Source organism: Rhinichthys klamathensis, unplaced genomic scaffold (assembly GCF_029890125.1).
Source record: "Rhinichthys klamathensis goyatoka isolate OS25496 unplaced genomic scaffold, OSU_Roscu_1.1 h1tg000396l_1, whole genome shotgun sequence".
NCBI lineage: Eukaryota > Metazoa > Chordata > Actinopteri > Cypriniformes > Leuciscidae > Rhinichthys > Rhinichthys klamathensis.
This window is the reverse complement of record NW_026606898.1, coordinates 636,711-657,085: the sequence shown is the minus strand read 5'-3', so window position 1 is coordinate 657,085 and position 20,375 is coordinate 636,711. Positions and strand designations below refer to the sequence as shown.

At 39.0% G+C, this 20,375-nt stretch overlaps 1 protein-coding gene across 1 annotated transcript in view; it reads right to left on the bottom strand.

Moving 5' to 3' along the window:
* Nucleotides 1-20,375, bottom strand: part of waplb (WAPL cohesin release factor b) — a 79,269-nt gene that overhangs the window by 57,226 nt on the left and 1,668 nt on the right. The window contains exons 2-5 of the mRNA XM_056234503.1: nucleotides 18,772-19,259; nucleotides 5,039-5,720; nucleotides 3,127-3,455; nucleotides 2,436-2,551 (exon numbers count right to left, since the gene is read on the bottom strand). Of these exons, the coding sequence (XP_056090478.1) occupies nucleotides 2,436-2,551; nucleotides 3,127-3,455; nucleotides 5,039-5,720; nucleotides 18,772-19,237 (1,593 nt within the window). The 5' untranslated portion in view covers nucleotides 19,238-19,259. The remainder of the gene's footprint in view (nucleotides 1-2,435; nucleotides 2,552-3,126; nucleotides 3,456-5,038; nucleotides 5,721-18,771; nucleotides 19,260-20,375) is intronic.

The window sequence follows — 20,375 nt, the reverse complement described above, 5'->3', positions numbered from 1 at the left end:
TAACTTATTGTTAATTTAACTGTTGTATAACATAAATATCACACTTGGAATCGTGCACGGGAAAACGGCACTCTTTCTGATGTGATATTCTAATATAAGAACATAATATGATATAAATATAAGACAAAAACTAACTTGGGGACATAACAGTTACACTGCACACATCACGCAGTGAAAGCACGAGAGATAAATGCGATGTCAGCTCGCAGTGCCTCGTACATTGTTAAAACAATGATTACAATATCATAAAAGACAATACACATCGCACACCATACGCACATAAAGATTGAACTTACAACTGAACTGACATTTACGACCTTTCTTCTCCTTCTCTCCTCTCGCGGGCAGGAGACAGTTATGCTGCCGCGACTCGCGAGTGACGCGAAATGTCACGTGAACTAGCAAATCCACAAAGATAGAATAATAAATAAATAAAAATACGTACGCTAATTAGATGGTTTTAATTTGGAAAGCTTTTAGATATGTCTAAGTCAAAGTGTCATCTAAAATTTAAGACCTTTCATAAGTAAAAATAAGACTTTATAAGACTTTTTATGGCCTTAAATTTTAAAAATCTAATTTAAGACTTTTTAAGGATCCGCGGGAACCCTGTAAGACTCGAAAGATAACTTATGTCCAGTATGCAGGCGCTGTGACAGGCTTTTAGTTCCTGTGAGCGTCAGGTGTACGCGCTCAGAAGAGCGCATGTTAGAACAGCGCATCAGCACGTGAATGACATGTTTAACTAGCAAGACTTTGACGCACATGCAAATAATGAACTTTTGTGAATTGCAGTGTCCCGTGAGTGTAACTCTACCTTTGACATTCAGTACGCGTTTACATGTGATGTGATGTGAATGTACGTCGCGTTGTACAGTATGTTGAGATGAAGGCGCCAGAATTGAACTGATAGAATGCACGATACTATGATTTTTTCTTCAAAACCAGATCGTGGAGACATTTTAATCGTCCACGTTAAAAAACAGTGATTATCGCACACCCCTAGTTGGAAGTTTAAGTTGCTCATGCTTCGTCCACGGTCATCACGTGCGCATAGGAAACACGCCACCCTATCGGCAAGGCTCATCGGCAGTAATATTCATATCTGTCGATGCTGATGATGGTCATTTTAAGCTTTTATCGGCCGATACCGATGTTGTCCCGATATCATCGTGCATCCCTAATTTTAGCCTAATTGTTTGCCTTTTCCGTTTCAAATAATATAAAAGCAAACGCTTTACTTTTTCACATACCATTTACTTTCTTAGTTTACCAGTTCTGTCTAACAAAGTATTAGATATGACTGACAGAGATTGTAAACTAATGAAGACGGAGAATGTGAGTGAGCGCTGTGTGATCAACGCTGCCGTTCTCTGCTCAGACGCTGGTGTTCTCAACGTCTCCCGTCAAAATAAAAGTACCGCTTCCAACACATCGGCCAATCAGAAAAACTAATCGGCCAATGCCGATATTTAAAAAAATGGCAAATATCAGCCGATATATCGGTCGACCACTAATGATAAAAACTGCATTATATGCAACTGTATACAAATCAGTTGCTAATTTTGACCTTTAATATTATAGTACTGTACCAGCAGACTGGGGGTTTCGCTGAATTAGTTGACATTGTTTTTCAGTATACATGTACTAAACCTGATATGCAAATTAATTCATATTGAATCAAATTGAAACTATATCAGAATCTAATCGCAGGGTTATGAATAGAAATAGATTAGCGAAACTTGTGTCAATGTTCCGCCCTAATAAAACAAAGTACCAGTCATTGTAGCAGTTGGGCTATTGATGACTTCTGAGAAGGACAGAAAACCTGAAAGAGATTGGTCCAGACAGTTGGCTCGAAGTTCATTAAAAAACACTAGCCAGGTTTCCATCCAAGGATTTGCGCATCAAAATGTTTACAGATATAGCTGATGGAAATGCCATTTAATATGTAAAGTTATCTATAAGTAAGTCATTTCCAGGCTAATACCCCCAGAGATTATAAACACTGAGGCGCTATCAAAACATTGCTCGGTTTAAGCATTTTTATGTTTAAAGATCAATCACGACTTAATCTATCATAACCCCAGAGAAGACTGCACATTAACTGCAGGAGCAGTCGTAATAATGGCCGAGCAGTCAGCGGGGGGTGAGCAACATAACTACATTACTGTCAGTGTCATTACAGCTCAAATTCAAAATCCATGGCCCTTCCACCCTCTGCATTCCCTACACTTCCGCTAATGTACACAAACCAGAAAACAACAAATCAAACGCCTTCATTTCTTTACATAGATGGCATTTACTTTGGGGAAATGGGCAAAACATCCTTCTGATTCGAAATGAAATGAGTGTGTACACCACGCTCCAAAACACATACTGGCATCAACAAACCATCAGCTGAATGATGGAAAAGATTATGCTATGAAACGCACCTTTTTGGGTCCACTGAAGATCTTCCTGCTGCCCTCCTTGGCTTTCTCCTGAGCTTTGACCTGAGGTTTCCTCACTGTTTCAAACGGGAAGGGGACCTCTGGGAACTCCAGAGGATCTATAAAACCACAAGCAAACATCAGCCATGTGCCTGCTAAATACGTAAAAGAGCATAAAACATAAAGGCACAATAAAAGAGCAAAATAACAATGAAAAAAAAAGCCACACAAACCTGTGTAAATGTCGATGTCTGAATCATAGATAGATATATGATATGATATAAATATATGATGTATACATATCTCATAAAATAACACCTATTTTTGGACCATTATGATTTTTATATTGATTTTGATGTTTTACTTTAAACAATACTATAATACATAAGATTTATTATCATATGTTAATGTATAAATTAGTTAAAATGTATGCATTTTTGTATGCGCTTAACTGTCAGTAAATAATGTCACAATGCAAGAAAAAAAAAAACATAATAGCCCTTAAAAACAGGCTTCATTTTCTGTATGCAGAAGTACTTAATTTTGCATTGAAATGGAATCTAGATCTGTCCTTGATGACATTGTGATATTGAGGAGTGTCTGTGCAGATTTGCTATGCACTCATGCAGGTAATGCGATGTAAACAAAGCCCAAAGTTAGATCCCCAGAAAGAGTGTTGAGTGTAAATACTGACCATCTTTAAGGCAGTGACTGTCATCTGCAGTGTGACTGCTCTGAGAGTCCTGCATCTCCATGGGCTGAGGACTGTCAACATCTGTCTCTATAGACGCCAGTGGCACTGCTACAGCTGCCGCAGCCTTCCTCTTGGCTTTCCTTCTTTCAGAGGATCCCTCGTCTTCCTCACTGTCACTATCACTGAGTTCATCAAAGCCAAAGTATTTGATCCTGTAGTTAGAGCTTCCTGAAGCAGGGTCGTCATCCTCAACCACAGCATCAGCATCATCAAACCCAAAGAGCTCCAGCTTACTGCTCTTCATCTTGCTCTGTGTGGGTTTGGAACGACTAAAAACCCAGACAAACAGTCAAAATCTCACACATGTAGGCTTCAAATCTAACATGAAAGAATGAGGCCAAGTGAGAGCAACCAAATGAATTATGAATTTAACAGAATTATATGGCATCTTTCAGGGTTTTTTCACATTTTGCTTCATCTATGTACATACTTGAAGTTGATATCTCCAAATTAGGTCTGGTAAATCCAAAACTTTGCAATGCTCATGCAAGCATTCTCAAATTATTTGATTGTATTTGTTACTTAGGGCTGTCACAATTAAAGTACCTGATTTTTTTTTTTTTTTTTTATCTTTCAAAAAAACGTTTCTCAGAGTGATCAAAGCAACCAAAACTAGATGACATCAAATATTATTTTTTTTTATGTCTGGAGTTGGATGGAGTTAATGTTCATTTCTATTTTATTTTAAGGCGCCGACATTCACACGGCAAAGTATTTTTTTTTTCTTTTTTTCTTCTTTGCTTAGTGCAGGGCTCTAGACTGTGACTAAATGGTTGCATTTTGCAACCCCTTTTCCTCCCGGTGCGACTGAATTATGGCAAGAGGTCGCATTGGTGCCACTACCAATTTGACCAACTAGTAATCGCTGGCATTTCTGTTGCGTATGAGAAACATTAAATGGCAAACGAGCCAAAAGCAGAATGAAACCGTGCTACTTGTTTGAACCACCCCACAGAAACCATTTATCAGCTCAGCCCAAAAGAGAGCACAGCGTGAGCTTAGAGCAAATGCATTCACTCGCTGATGGGTAAACAGCGCCGTAAGATCCAGTGAGAAGTGTTTGAGTTTGGTGTGGAGTATAGCATAGGTCTATGTGGTGGTTTTAATATACTTTAAGACAAACCATGTGCAAATTCATTAGTCAACACCATTGCTGATGTTTTCTCCTTGAAACTGCAGTTTAACAAAGACTTGAAATCGCCCTCGTTCCCTACGTCACAAATATGTTGTAACCAATCCTGTCAACGTGTAGGGCTGGCTTTAGCATATCATTAACTATATGCGGCAAAGCAGGGGGGTCTCAAGAGAAGCCAGTTTATACTGCTATATTCTTCTGTTGATATGAAACTCCCACCGAGGCGGGAACTAATTTCATATGCACGACTCCGCATATACTAAATAAAGCAAGGGTGTAGAGTTTCATTCAAGCTATTTCAAGGCGTGAAGAAACTATTTTCACAGGAATTTCAGGAGCTAATTTGCAAGGGTGTAGAGTTTCATTCAAGCTATTTTGAGTCATGAAGAAATTATTTTCACAGGAATTGTTTTTTTTTTTAAATATGTCATTTTGATTATCAAAGATTAGTTTTAAGGTTTACAATTATTGACTACAGTGGGACATTAAGTGAAAGTGGTTTAGGTTGGAGATTTGGATTAATAGTAAATATTACATATATATATATATATATATATAGCTCGTATCGCCTCAAAAAGAGGCTCAAATGAAGAAAAAAAAAGACAGACACTACAGATTAAGACCATTGTCCAAAAAAATTATGAAGTACAGCTCAAAACAAATTTAGTACTAAGAATTTCATGTAATTACAGTAATGTTCTTACACTTAACTATTACCTGAGAGGTTTGATTTCTATCTCGGTTTTCTTCTTCAGTCTTCCTGCATCTCCTGGAGTAGCCGCTGGGGCGCTGGCCATGTACTCCTCCATACTGCGGTCCATGGAGTCCTGGAAGGTGACGTTAAACATGGAAACACAAGACGGGTGCAGCACTGTGTAGTCTCTCGTCCGACCTCTACTCGTCGTTTTACCAGCATTTTCGGCCCCGCTGTTCTGCAACGTTTCCATGGAGCTATGACTGGAAGCACTTCCACTCCCATCAGCTCCACCAGGCTGTTTGCCTTTACTGGGTCTGCAATACGTTCTGCAGTTGGACGCCCTGAGAACAGACTGAGAGTGGTCCTCGCTTTCAGATGGCTCAACAGGAACATTAAAGTTCCCTTGGGCAAACTCTTCTAACCGAGTCTCAGTGGAGGATGTGCCCTGAATGTTGCTGCGACTGTAACTACTAGATGCCCACAAGGTAGATGGAGGGTTTTTATGTCCGGTAAAGAGGGATGTGGAGCGTGCCCCCAGTCCGACCACAGCGCTCCAGGCATCATAAGAATCCTTGTCATCTGTTTTTTCAGACTTTAACGTGGTGGTCTGAGCATAAGGTCTCGTGTCGCTTTCAGAAGGGTTTTTGTACCATGAATAGCTGTGGTGGTCAGTGCTCTCAGTGGACCAATTCGGGGTCTTCCCTACAGAAAAACAAAATCAGCAGTAAAAACATCAGTCAGACATAACAGAACTCTGACTTCAGCTAAGTACTTGACCAGACATGTTCCTAAATAACCATTAAATAGCCATTAACATGAGGAATATGTAACTGTTAGATATAGGACTAAATTCTAAAGCTCTGTGCTACATTATTTGTTTGTTTCTCTCGCAAAAATTACTATATTAAGGATGCACGGTAATGGTTATTCATGACTATTTTGCTCAAATTATAAATCGCAAATAACCATGATTGTTCTCATTTGAGAAATGTCTTTACATTTCACCCAAATTTTGGCATAAGAAAGAGCATTAATTCAGTTACCACAAAGGCTAACAATTAGAGCCACAACTAAAACAGCAAACAGCACAAGTGGCCTCATGAAGGAACTAGGGATGCACCAATAAAAAAAATTTCAGAACCGATCCCAAAAATTCTGAGTATCGACCGATACTGATACGATACCAACGCAGTTTTTTTAAAATCAAGTAGAATGTCTATAACTCTGTGTGTTGAACTGATAATCACTCTTTTGTGTGTTAAACACAATCTACTAAATACAGACTTCATTATAAAGAAAAACAACAAATAAAAAAAATATGATCATAATCTATGACAAAAATGCAATTATAAACAAGATTAGCAGACAAATCAGAAGTAAAATTTACTCTAGAAAAATCACGAGTGTACAATCATTTTATAAAATCTGAACATTAAGTGAAAAAAACATTATTTAGTGGGGAACAAATAAGACACAATAAGTGTGGTACTAAATCTGGTAAAATGTTACTCATTGCTCTTTGTATTGTTGTAAAATACATTCGTGAAAAACAAGATAAAAAAAATCAAAAAGATCAAAAGTATTTTAGGCTATATACTATTAAGACATTTTTTAAATGTATAGCACAGCTGTTTAATGAGACAGCAACATATGATAGATCGGACAGAACAAGAAAGGCTATTAATAATCTTTCATTGCTAAAGTATTATGATATGAAAGGCTCCAATATTATATTATTATATATTATACAGTATCTATCTGCAATATAGTTTATTCAGGCTTTTTCTTTTAACAGTATTAAATTTCAGTTACTGTCTGGCCTCGTCTAACCGATACCCGACCCGGCAAAGAATGGCAGTATCAGAGCCGATATCGATACCAAGTATCGGATCGGTGCATCACTAGAAGGAACATAGACTGCCTGTATTACGCTTTTTATTTGAGCGTAAAATTGCAATGGAGATTGCTTAACTCCAATATACATGTTTTCAGTTCTCTCAGATCATAATTTTTTTTTACAATGCAGAGAAAGCATGTGCGCATAGTTGCCAGGTTGGAAAGATTAAGTAAAACACTGAGCGGAAAATGTATCCATTTACAGGATCCCAAATTGCAAACATCTTTCCTGCTGATGCGACTCAATTTTGTTAAAGGTCACACTGGTGCCACCACCACTTTTGCAAAATGATTAAAGATTAAAAAGACGTGAAATTACCACTATAAGTAGATGGTGGCAGAGGAGCACTTATTGATTTTCCCACTCCCTAATATATGGAGAAAAGTAGGAAGTCACAAAGTTTTTGCACATTACTGTTGTTAATAAAAGTCAACAATTACTGTCAAATTTCCAGTAAACAAACATGTAATATTATTAGTAACTGCACCTATTAATACAAAACAATAGTAATGTTACGATTAAAAGAACTTTGATTAATAATCCCCCCCGCGCTACCAAATCAGGTGCTGGCGCCATCATCTATATAGAACTTAGTGAAACCAAAACTACTGCTCTCAAATGTTAGTCTGAAGTAGAGCTGCACGATTCTGGATAAGCTGAGAACCACAATTTTTGTTTGTGGGTTTTTTTCACAGAGATCACGATTCTCCCAGCATTCTGAACAGATAACTACACAAAATAACATGTAATTTACAATAGGTTCTGACAAAATGTTAATTGCAGTCCATTTAAAATGTTCAATTAATTTGAATGAATCATTAAAAAAATCGGTTTGAATGAATGATTCAATGACTCACTCATAAATACGTCACTTGTTTCATTACTGGATGAATCAACCTTTTTAAACGAATCTCTTGACTGAATGATCAAATACATTTTTTAACAGTCACTTGTAGCCACCTAGCTGTTTCATACCAACACATGACAACTGCTCTCTCAGGCTCAGCAGCGGCACAAACACAGATAAGAATGTTTTGGTGTGTTTTTGTCAAAGGTTTAGTAGACACAGGTGAATCGGTGTCATTTAGGAATGAGATCACGTGGGTGTTTGAATCGAGATTGCGATCTTTTAACGATTAATCATGCAGCTCTAGTCTGGATCCCTGATTTAAAGGTGAACTATGCAGGTTTTTTACCTCAACCGAACAGTTTCGGAGTCATTGGAATGGTTATATTACTCTTTTCGGGTTGAATGGTGGTCGTTTCACACCCCCCTATCGCATGTGAGCGGAAAAAAACATACTTGCAACTTTGAGCGGGCAGGCCGCCGGCCGCAGCATCAGGAAGTGTCGCGTGATATCAGGTCTCGCGATGTAACAAATTGCTTTACGGCAAAAAAGATCTGATAAAATCTGATAAAATAAGCATCCAACAGAAATAACCCGGCGCCGTATACATGTGGTGTTCGAGGCGCACATACAATACAGACTGCCGACAGTTAAACAGGGCGCGCGCAGCTCTTAAAGGGGCCACACCTTATTTCAACTCGTTACAGCTTCCATCCTACTGAACAGGTACCGGTGTACAGGGGGAGTAGCCTGGTTAAAACCAGACCATTCTCAGTTGTAACTGAGTTATGGTCTGGCAAAGCGTCATAAACAAATCATTTCCAGAGGGGCGTCACCAACGGACGTCGCGGATAGACCTAAAACCAATCAGAGCGATGAAGGAGATGACGTATGCAGAGCGGCGGATAAACATCTCCGAGTTGTTCTTTGCTCGGTTTTTAACTAAAAGGAAACGTTCAAATCGCTTAAAACAGACGCGATAGCTGATTCGAACGAGTGATGTTCGACGGCGGCATCCATCTTTGTAATGTAGGCTACAAAATCTGCTTCAAAATCCCAGCGCTGTCGTCATCGTGTAAAGCCCACCCCAACGTTTCTGATTGGTGCCGCGATTTCGACGGATTGGAAATGGGCTTGAATGAGCTCTTTGCCAGACTAACTTTCAGAGCAAATCTAAATTTGTCGGAAGTTGTCTGGGTTTTCCCAGGCTACAGGGGGAGGGGATCAGGCCGTGAGTGCAGAGCCATATACGCGTGAGTGCTATTTACGACAGTACAAGTACTCCACAGCGACTCTAGGGGTCACTGTTTGACAAAAACGGAATTCCTGCATAGTGCAGTCCCTCCAGAAAAACGCGATTATGCGATCGCTGAATTCAATGCAAAATCAGCCAAAGTCCGCATATTTATGCGGGGGTCGCATTTTTTCAAATACTCCGCAATTTAGCCGCATAAATGGCTGATTTCCGCGCAAAATATGCGGGGCTTGCATGATTTCATAATCCCCGCATTTTCGTCGCAAAAAAGTCACATATGTCTTAGCAGAAAGTTGGAAAATGTTGCGTTTGCTTCACACAAGAGCAGCCACTTCCCCCTGTTGCCATGGGAACGTTATGAAGTGAAGTAATTACGCGACGTGAACATCATTGAAAAGCTGTAAAACAGGAGCACACTTTATTTTAAAATATTTCATTTATTCATTTTTACTGAAGTTGTAGCATATTCCTCTAGTAAAGCTACAGAACTTGTTTGACTCATCAATGTTTTGTAAGTTTGATGTGTTTATTAAGGTCTTGTAACGCGTTGTGTCGGGAAGAAAAATAGGGAGAGCTCACAGCTGAAGTTATTGCAGAGGCCAGACAGACGCACGGAGGTTATTGGCATCTCACAACTCGCACTTTATTCCCAAATCGAACTCGTAACTGTCTGTCACACGTTCTACCGTCCACGTCGTTACTTAATAAACAAAATAAGATAAAAGAAGTAGCATCAAACAGAAATTACCCGCACACATGGGGTGTTCGAGGCGCATGGCACATACAATATAATACTGCAGACAGTTAGACAGGGAGCGCGCAACTCTTAAAGGGGCCACACCTTATTTCCACTCGATACAGTCTGAAATAAAACAAGATGAGAAATTAAATATTTCCAGAACTTTCTGTGATGTAGTATGTTTGCTTATCATAGGAAGTAATAAGAAAGGACTCTTTACATTAAGGTAGTAGCCTAGTGAGAACAGGGTGTTGGGGGATCACTTTTTTTCCCTCTTTTTCATCAAACCGCAGTTTTTGCAAGTTCCCGCAATTTTGCAAGTTTCCGCAATTTTTGCAAGTTCCCGCAATTTCATTGCAAAAAATTGCATAAATATCCCGCATATTCCATCGCATTTTTAAAGAAAACGGGCCGCGTAATCAAGGATTTTTGCCCGCAACAATCACAAAAAAACTCCGCGTTTTTCTGGAAGGACTGATAGTGCACCTTTAACCCAAACACTTTGTGGAGGCTTGTTGCCAAAGCAAGATAACAAACATATCAAATGAAGAAAAACTTTTCAGGATACCAGTGGGCCAATATCACAGATGACCATTTTCATTATGTAGAATAAAATAGCCTACTCTTTCTAGACCATTAAAGTGACTGGATCTTATGCGAGTGTATGACTTTTTAAACAGATGACAAAAGTACAAATTTCTTTATGCTTAAACTAGTGCACCTTTAAGTTCTGAAGACCATCTGAGTCCATCAATTTTCTCTGATCCCATGACTAGTCAAACACAGGCCAGGAGACACACAGCTAGACATCTTTAAAGCAATAATCACACCTTTGCAGTCATAACATCTGTGCAATGGTCTGCCAGAAAACACTCAGTTTACCATTCTTACATTACTGTATTCATCATTATACCTATACCTACAATTATGTCTATGTACTATGAGTTAGGAGACAGGACAAAACGCTAATGGCAGCTTTGAAAAAAGGTTGCCAACATACAAAACCCTCATTGCGCCTCATGACAAAAGAAGCAGAGAGACTGTAAAGCATCTATTACACAACAGGACTTACAAAATGTCAGTTACATTCCCCTTTTCATTAGATTATTAAGAGCCGAAAAATGACAAATTAGGGTGTCACAATCACCTCAAATATCCCAACTTTGAAACAACATCCAAATGACTTAAATTGTGGCAATTTAAATCAGTCATTGTAATCAAACTATCACTCTTCAAAGCCTGAATTCTGATCAAATCTTGGTTGAAAAGGATTTATGTAATGCGTATTGTGTGAAATTGTCAGCCGCACTTATATTGACACTGTTTTGGATGGGGCAGCAGAGTTAGTGTGTTGAGGCGACATGACTGACAGCAACCATCCGCAATGCAACCAAGTTAAGCAGTAGTGTACCATGTAAATTACCAGTAACATGATACAGCAACCACAAATCACCACTGAAAGGCAGCACGCATGATGGGTCCCATGAAGTTGGAACATCTACCATCAACCAAATATACGAAACTGGAAAACAGTCTCGACCAGTCGAACCACGAACGTCGTGCTAAGTGAGCTGAACTGTGACTTGGAATCTCATATGAAAGTATGGGACCCCTTTTTCCCTTGTAGTTAGTCACCCACAAACGTAATTCCGATCGACCAGCTCACTTAGCACGGCTTTCGTGGTTCGACTGGTCGAGACTGTTTTCCAAGATGGCTCCTGCCTGTATACGCGAAGTGTATTGTCTTTATAAAGTATCTTCTTATTAAACTGTCTGTACACTTACAAAGTTCTCAATGCTTCAGTTTGCATGTAGGGACCCTCATTATGCTACCGTGTTAGTGTGGGGCTATTTTGAGCCTTGTTAGTGGTCTTAACTCTTTACATTCCATTATCATGAAAACAAATCCCAGAGAACGGTCGACTCGGTACCAATGTTATTAGACCATCGGTTCATTTTGCGCGGCGGAGTTGTCTTTTAAAGCTCTATTCACCCCATAATTTGATGTTCCAGGTGTCAATTTGCATTAAGCATACCTGCTGTTCAGAATTCCATTTAAAATTAATTAGCCATTAATGCTGCATAATACTGCATAATACTTTACACGTCACTAAAAAAAAATTGAGATGTTCACTTTGAAAGGTTGGAGTGATGTTTTCTTTTTCCATATTGGATGTGTCATTATGTTTAAATCTCATCATTATCTGGTTTTAAATCTCCTTATAAAAAATTTAATTAAATTGTCCAATGAGTTTATTGCATATAGAATTTCCCATCTCTATCGTGCAGCTCTAGTTCTCTGTGTGAACAAGACTTCAGGTAAGTGGTCGACTCGACTGATATTGATTATATAGTACCTATTATAGTACAACAATCACAGATAATTGTTGAAAATATGAATAAAGCAAACTGTAATCAACAGTGGACTTAGTAACCTGGTAAGTCTGTGTACACAGAATCATATTATCCAAATAAAGAAAAAGGTAGCACATGAATAGCGTACAACATAGCAACTGGATAAAGTCCCTTTCAGGCAAGCCATTTCACTCTGCGGCCAACTTTGAAACTCCACTCGAGCAGCTATTTCAGTCTTGCAAGTGCAGCTCCTATATATCTTTGAATGGGGAAACATCATATTCTCTAAAACTGTTCACTAAGCTTACAATTAAATTTCATATTTGAAATTACCAATCAAATCAAACTCAAACTTTAAATTCTAAACACTCAAATCATGACAAAAAAACTTGTGCATATGCCAATGTCCATGTGCAGTCCTAAGTGCGCTGCGTCCCAGAACACTGACTGTTTCTATAGCAACCGGAGCTTCCAACGAGTGATGCAATGACTTTTTGTTTTGAACCAATTGCCGATTGGCTCTTTAACTAAGAAGGCAGGGCTTATTCAGCCAGATTGCACGTTGCACTTTCTCCCTTTCATAGTAAAATGAGTGCACCATCTTTCATAGTTTGATAAAAGATTGAAAGTTCCTCCAAAATGCACAGACTGACCGTTACGTTTGTATGCAATCTACAAATGCACACTAAAGAAAATTTCTCATCTGGCTTCACCAAAGTTTTGTAAAATTAAATGTTTATTAGAAAGATTATTTGGGAAAATCAGTTGGAAAACACATCAGCTGGAAAAACAACTGAAAAAGATTGCAACAATATTGTTCCTCTTTGTCTTTATAATTATAGCAGTGGTGGTGGTGGGGGGGGCGACTTCCCTATTCTCAGAATTAAAACAATTATTACAACTTTATAGTTTAAGTATTCATCCATTAACTATTTCCCCTTTGATCCAGTGGGCTTTGTTCTTCTGTCTAGAGAACAATAGGAACATAAATGTCTACTTTTTGCCAGATAATAAGATTGATCCAAGCAATATTCACAGGAGCAACAAAACTGAAGTATCTCCGAGAGAGCCTTTCATCAGCATACATTATCATAAGAGACCCTTAGCAGTTACAGACAAGGTGATGAGTTCAGTGTGCTGAGCTTCAAAATGAGATAAGCAGCTCACAGGGGCCTGTCCAGACGCTACGCTTCAGCGGCGTCTAAGTGTTCTCCTCGTATTAACATCGCCGCTGACGGGTGTCAGTGTTCTGAAAGTTTCCTCTAACTTCACCTCATTGATTACTTAGTCAGCCAAATGATTTGCAAGACCCTGAAGGAGTTCCAACCTGAAAAAAGCAATTATGCAGAGGAAATGTAAAATAGAGTTTGGGCCAATTAAAGATTTTCATTTCTTGGTCTGCTGGGAGCTCCAGGCTGCTGTTGTAAGAAGAGTCAGTCCGCCGTATCCATTACTGTGTGATATTAAGCAGGGTTTTACACAAGTCTACAGCCTGTAACACTGGTGTCCTGAGCATTTACAGCACTTATGGTGCAGATCCCCTCAAAGAAGTTTGATTATTTATAATTATAATATTAATTATATAGGCTATATTTTTTAAATCAGTGAGTGATGGGTCAGTTTATTTCAGGTCTGTACTGCTACAACCAACATCACGATTACATGTGAAATTCCACCCACATTCACTTCCACATTTCTTTTCTCTCCTAACAACACAATTAAGAAATGAAACTGTGACGGTTTGTTTTTTGGCATTTAGTTGGGTATGAACAGTAGAAGTAGTCTAAGGCAGGGGTCTGCAACCTATGGCACGCGGAGGGATAATAACTGGCACATGACAATAGCTAAAGAGGTGTATTTAAATACATTTAAAGTCCCTTAAACTTGCATACAAACATACATTTTGAGGTAATTAATCCTCGCAGCCTGTTTTATCACATTAGGATTAGGAACTACAAATACTATTAAACTGTGAGATTATAACCTGCGCTAGTGTGCAGATCCTACAAACCATTCACGCAAGCAGAGGTTTCTGTGATTATCCCTCATAGGTTGCCGACCCCTCTGGCAGAGCAGGTAAGTCTGTCCGTCACCCAGTTTGCTCTGCTCAATGTTCCGCTCCGTGTGTGAGCTCTCTGCTCAGTCCCTCATGGGCCAAGCGAAAGCTCCACTCATGTATCGCTCACGCTCACCGGAAAAGCTAAATCTGTTCAAACAACATGCAGACATGAAATTTCTCTGTAGTAGTTTCTGTTTGCAATAGCCCTATCCTGTGCTGTATAGCCATGCTGAGAAACGCTGGGAAAATGACGCTACAATCTTGTTCACTGATGTGTTCTCGTTCACTCCCCGCTACGCACCGCTTACATGCTCTGATAATAATAGCTTTGAGTCAGTCAAAGAATAGGACTATGCTTTATCAAAAATAAATGTTAAACCTGATTCTGTTGAATAGAATTGAATGAAGAATAATTTATTGTAATATGTGACCCTGGATCACAAAACCAGTCATAAGTAGCACGGGTATATTTGTGGCAATAGCCAACAATACATTGTATGGGTCAAAATTATCGATTTTTCTTTTATGCCCAAAATCATTAGGATATGAAGTAAAGAGCATGTTCCATGAAGATATTTTGTAAATTCCCTACTATGGGTGGAGCCGAACCCGAATACGGTATTCGGAAAGGCACAAATAACGTGTTTTTTACGAATACATATTTCGAACAAATACTTTAACAAATATTTGTATTCGGGAACAAGAAAACTTTATATCAAAAAGCTGCGTTTCCTCACGAGACCTCAGTGCATGCACGGATGAGTGAAAGAGTGAGTGAGTGAGTGACGTTCAGGAAGAGGTGACTGACACAGGCTGCTCCACACAGCAACAGACATAAAATTTACGCTCGGCTGAGCGAAAAAACACTTGACTGCATCACTATTTTTGTTGAATAGATTTTTATACCTTAACTGGGTTCCGGAGGCAGTTTATAACTTTCGGGAAGCGGAGTTTGATCGGGAGATAGAATACATTACGCTGCATTATTGACGTCTGCAGTCGGATGCTCTCATGTGCGCTCTGTTTACGTAGCTCTGTTAGCTTGGTTGTTTTTATTACATGGCTTGGTTGAATTCTAATGTAGAATGCGGTCTGTTATTTCTTAATAACAGACCGCTGCTAAGTATAACACACCGTTACCATGAAAAACGGTGCCATGGATTCTAAACGTAGAGACGGAACGGACTATTTTCTTTAGCGGAAGCAATACAATCGTTTTTAAATCAATAAACTTCTTTTTAAATCAATATTTTGAGTCAAATTATTGATTTATTTGGTAGGTAGCCATGTAATAAGTGGGATAATGTATAGCGAGGCGGTTGTTATAACGAATACAACCCCTTCAAGCTGATTCAAGACCCCTCCGCTTCGCGTCGGGCTCATGTTCAGCGTCCTCCAACAAGGACGGGTGGTGGTGGGGTTCATAATGTTCACAATGGTATTTTATTCGTTGTTGGTTTAACCATGGATGAGGTAATGGCTGTTATGTTATTTTCTTTTCAATGACGTACTTGTTACATGTTCGTTGCTGGATTTATAGAAAAACATCAACGAATATTGCATATCCATAATTATTATAATGGATATAATTAAAGAATACTTACACTATAACGTAAATTAGAAGTGTAATGCAAAAAAAACTGGATTTTACGCCTATTTTGAATTTTACTCGAATACAAATACAAATACTTTTCCCCCCTGAACAAATACAAATACAGATACAAATACCGGCTGCTTTGCACACCCCTATTCCCTACCATAAATATATAAAATATTTATTTTTGTGAGTGAATGCAGCACAATCGCGATTCGCGAACATACATTTTCTCAATGTTTCGATTTTTTTGCACCCTTAGATTCCAGATTTTCAAATAGTTGTATTGTCGGCCAAATACTGCCCTATCCTAACAAACCATACATCAATGGAAAGCATATTTATTCAGCTTTCAGATGATGTATAAATCAAACATTTTAAAAATTGACCCATGTGACTGGTTTTGTGGTCCAGGGTCACATATATAGCCTAGAGATATTTATTATATTTTAATATATTTTCAAGGGATGTGCTGATCCGATACTGCCATTCTTTGTCGGATCGGGTATCGGTCAAACGGGACCGATCCAAATCCGATATTGTACATATACTAATCTGTGTTATTGTTAAGCCCCACAAAAGGTACAAAAACATTATAAAGCACCATCAACTTTTCGTGCAATATATTATAAGTGTTCTAAAGCCATTCCATAGTTTAATGTGACAAAGATAAACATTGAAGTTGTTAAATTCAAGTTCACGTAAATTCTCCCTCCACTGCGGCTGTCAGTTATTCTCCATTCAGCATTCAAACAGCGCGTCGCGTTCGTTTATGACATGATGGAACTGTCCAAGATGATTCAATGTTCCTATTATTACACTTGCTGCTATGTAGATAAAGATCTATGGCTTTGCATAAAATGACTTTATCTTGCTGGAGTTTATTGCTGTTCATGTAACTTTCTCCCGGGTGTCTTTTAGATCACAACACTGAAGTAAGAGAGCACTAAGAATTGTTCTTCACGTGCACAGTAACTGAAATTTAAAACTGTTATTATTGCATTGATATGATATACTACGCATCAATATCTCTTCCCTTTTTGCTTTGAAATTATCAATGCGAAGCGCTGCGACTCCATGTTGCTTGAAGCGCATCATTCTGTGCACGGGATGCGCAGAAGCGTTTTGTGCCGCTCTGTATTGGAGCCTTTCATATTATAATACTTTTGTGCAATGAAAGATTATAAAAATAGCCTTTCTTCTTCTGTCCTATCTGCCTCATTAAACAGCTGCGCTATACATTTAAAATAAATCTTTTAAATTTTATAGTAGGCTATAAACATTATATATAAATATATTTATAATGTGTTTTTCACTAAATGTTTAGATTTAATACAATTACGGTGCACTCATGATTTTTCTAGAGTAACTTTTGCTGCAGAATTTTCCAATGACTTAGAATATGATCATATATTGTCATAGATTATGATCATATATTTTTTTTAATTTGTTGTTTTTCTTTATAATGATGTTTGACACACAAAAGAGTAATTATCAGTTCAACGCAAAGGTATCGGCCGAAACTCAGAATTTTTGGTATCAGATTGGTTCTGAAAAAATGATATCGGTGCACCCCTAACATATTATGTCCAATTTTAGTGTGATACTTTAAATAAAAGTGTGGTTATTATTATTGGCTTCTTTACAGAATTTAAAAAAATTCTGATTCAGTAAAATTATTGAATTTAATTAAAAAGTCTAATAATAATAATACAATTATACAAAAAAAAAACTAATTTAAAATAAGAAATTGATTATTTTTTAAAAACAGCCTTGTAGTAGAAAACTTCATTTCTGCCACTGCTGTGAAGTGTGAACTAACCAATGCACAGAATGCACAGAATATGAAGAATATGAAAAGCGGACCATTACAGGGCTAAGTAAATCACACACAGAAAAATATTGCTTAAACTGTTACTAACAAAATCCCAGAAAATATTGGAGTATGATTTTTTTTTTGTCAACACCGTATACTAATAACATCATCTTTTGAAAAACACTGCAGATCACTGATTGGTCAGACAGAATCGTCACTACCAGCGTCATTGGAGACTAAACCCGCTATATTTAAATAACCAGTAGACAACAGCCAACGCGGTAGCATCTGTTTTTTTAACTTTAAAAAGAAATGGCTGAATCGTGGTCAGTGGACGAGGTGCAGACGTTCCACTCGTTGGTTGCCGAGGAGCGGATCCAGCGAGAGCTGGATGGGGCAAAACGGAATGAAAAAGTGTTCCAAGAAGTAGCTCAGCTCTTAGCCGCACACGGCTATCACCGGACCTACAAACAGTGTAGGGACAAAATAACGATCAGTCCCACCCACTTTGAAGGGGTACTAACTGCGGTGGAAAAGCAACCGAGCTAAAGCGAACCGAACCGTGCCGTACCGAGTCGAGTCGTACCGAGCCGAACCGAGCCGTACCAGCAGTGGAAAAGCGCCATATCTTAGTAACCACAAGTAATCTTGATGTTTTCTTCCAAGCATTCACGTGCACTTGTAAATGATGCTGAATATCCAACAGAAACACCTGATGAAAAAAACTTAAGTGGAATTCACCAATGCTCTTGCACGTCTCCTAATCAGAGCAAAAAGCCACTGAGCCAAAGAAACTGCAAAAACTGCTGACAAGCCAACTAAAGGACGTTCAAGGATTTGTCAAGGACTTTAGTGCTGCTGATACATGCTCCCTAATTCCAATGATGTGCATTACGCCAAATGTGGACTTCAAAGTCAAACATAGTAATGTTTAGATACAGTCTTGTTCAGTAAATTAAAGTAGTTTGTCAAATGTTTCAGGCAAGTAAACAACCACAAACAAAAAAAATCTAGGGCAGGTCTATACAATGTGGTAAGTAAGTGCTTCCCGTTGAGATAAATGGGTCAAACACCTGAACGACACTGTCAGCACATATAACAACTGATTAAAACAGGAGCGCTGGAACAAATCAGATATCATTTGAACAAGTATTTTGGGGGGGGGGAAATCCTCCATGACCAAAACATACCTGTGGTAGAGGTATTAAAAAATTTCCCAGGGTCCTCTGGAACTTTGTGAGCACTTCTCTCACTGCTGAGAGTGAAAGGGGCCCTGCTGGGGGCCACGGCCTCCACACTGGCAGGCTGGTTCACCCTGCTGTTGGGCTCCAGCGTCAGACTGGCCTGGGAGCCCCCTGTGGACGTCACTTTGGGTTTAGACTGGGCTACGCTACGAGACGTGACCGGCTTGGATTCGTCGTCACTGTCGAATCCGAACGGATCCTCTGAGCCATCACCTTCTGAGACCTTGGACCTCTTGGTCTGATCTGTCAACTCGGTCTTTAAACCAGGCCTCTTTGCTCCCACCTTGGCTTTGTAAGTCGTCTCACCCCATTTGGTGCTGAGTGTGGCCCTTTTATTGGACAAAACCTCGTCAAACTTGGAGGTCCCATCTCCTCCTCTTCGGCTGTATGTTTTTCCAAATCTAGACGTCATTGTGGCATCCGTCTCATATTCCCTGTAAACGATAACAAACTGTTTCATGAATAACTCACTGTCTGTTTTGCAATCAAATGCTGATTATTAACAATTTGCCTCAAGATTCATCTGTTGTTCATAATGAATAAAATCAACATTATTCTGCATTCTTCATGTCTGAACCTAAAAGATAAATGGGGCTACTTATTATAAAACACATGCACTCGTAAACTCATTCAAACAAGACAACTACTTTAGTTTCTGTGCTGATAAAACGTAGGAATCAGAATAATTGTATAAAAGGAGTTTGGTTTCTATTCACATCTCACAACTAACAAAGTAAAAAGGGTTAAAAAGTAACTTTGTGTCCAACATAAGAAAAACAATCTGATGCAATAGGCCTAAGGCCCCATCCACACTACTGCGTTTTAGTTTAGAAACGGATAATTAAAACGAATACGATCTCCGTCCACACCAGCGTTTTAGCTGCGTATTAGAATTGATCTCCGTCCACATTAAAACGACTGAAAACGTGGATCACGTGACCATTCACCAACACTGGGCATGCGCGTGCCGGTGTAAACACAACTTCATTGATAAAATTATCCCACCATGCTCTGGGTTAACCACAAACCGACGCTCCGTACGGTCAACGCCGCCGCTGCACATGGGAATTGTCACAGATCACTCGAATAATAGCTTGACTCCGGTGCATGTAGGCAGTTATAGCGTTGTAAAATGCAGAATTTACTTGTACAACAGCTGCTAGCAAAGATATACGCCATGACTGATGACACCCAATCATAGAGCCGAGCGTGAGCCTCTACTACGTCAACGTTTCTAAAGTCCTCCGTTTTGACCCGTCTACACTAAAACGCCCTCCGGAGATTCAAAACGAAAAACGGGTCGGCAGCGTTTCTAAACTTCTCCGTTTTGGGTCTCCGTTTTTGCCGTTTTAGTGTGGACGGGAGGTGCAAACGTAGCAAAAGGTCTCCGTTTTTAAACGAAAACGCAGTAGTGTGGACGGGGCCTAAAATCTGAGAAGTGTAAGCTTTGCTATACACAACAGCTAATAAAAAGCAGTGCAAGTTTCAAGATCCTAACTTCTATAACAGCTAGGCCTGTCGCGATTATTGAATTATTGTCTGATCGTGGT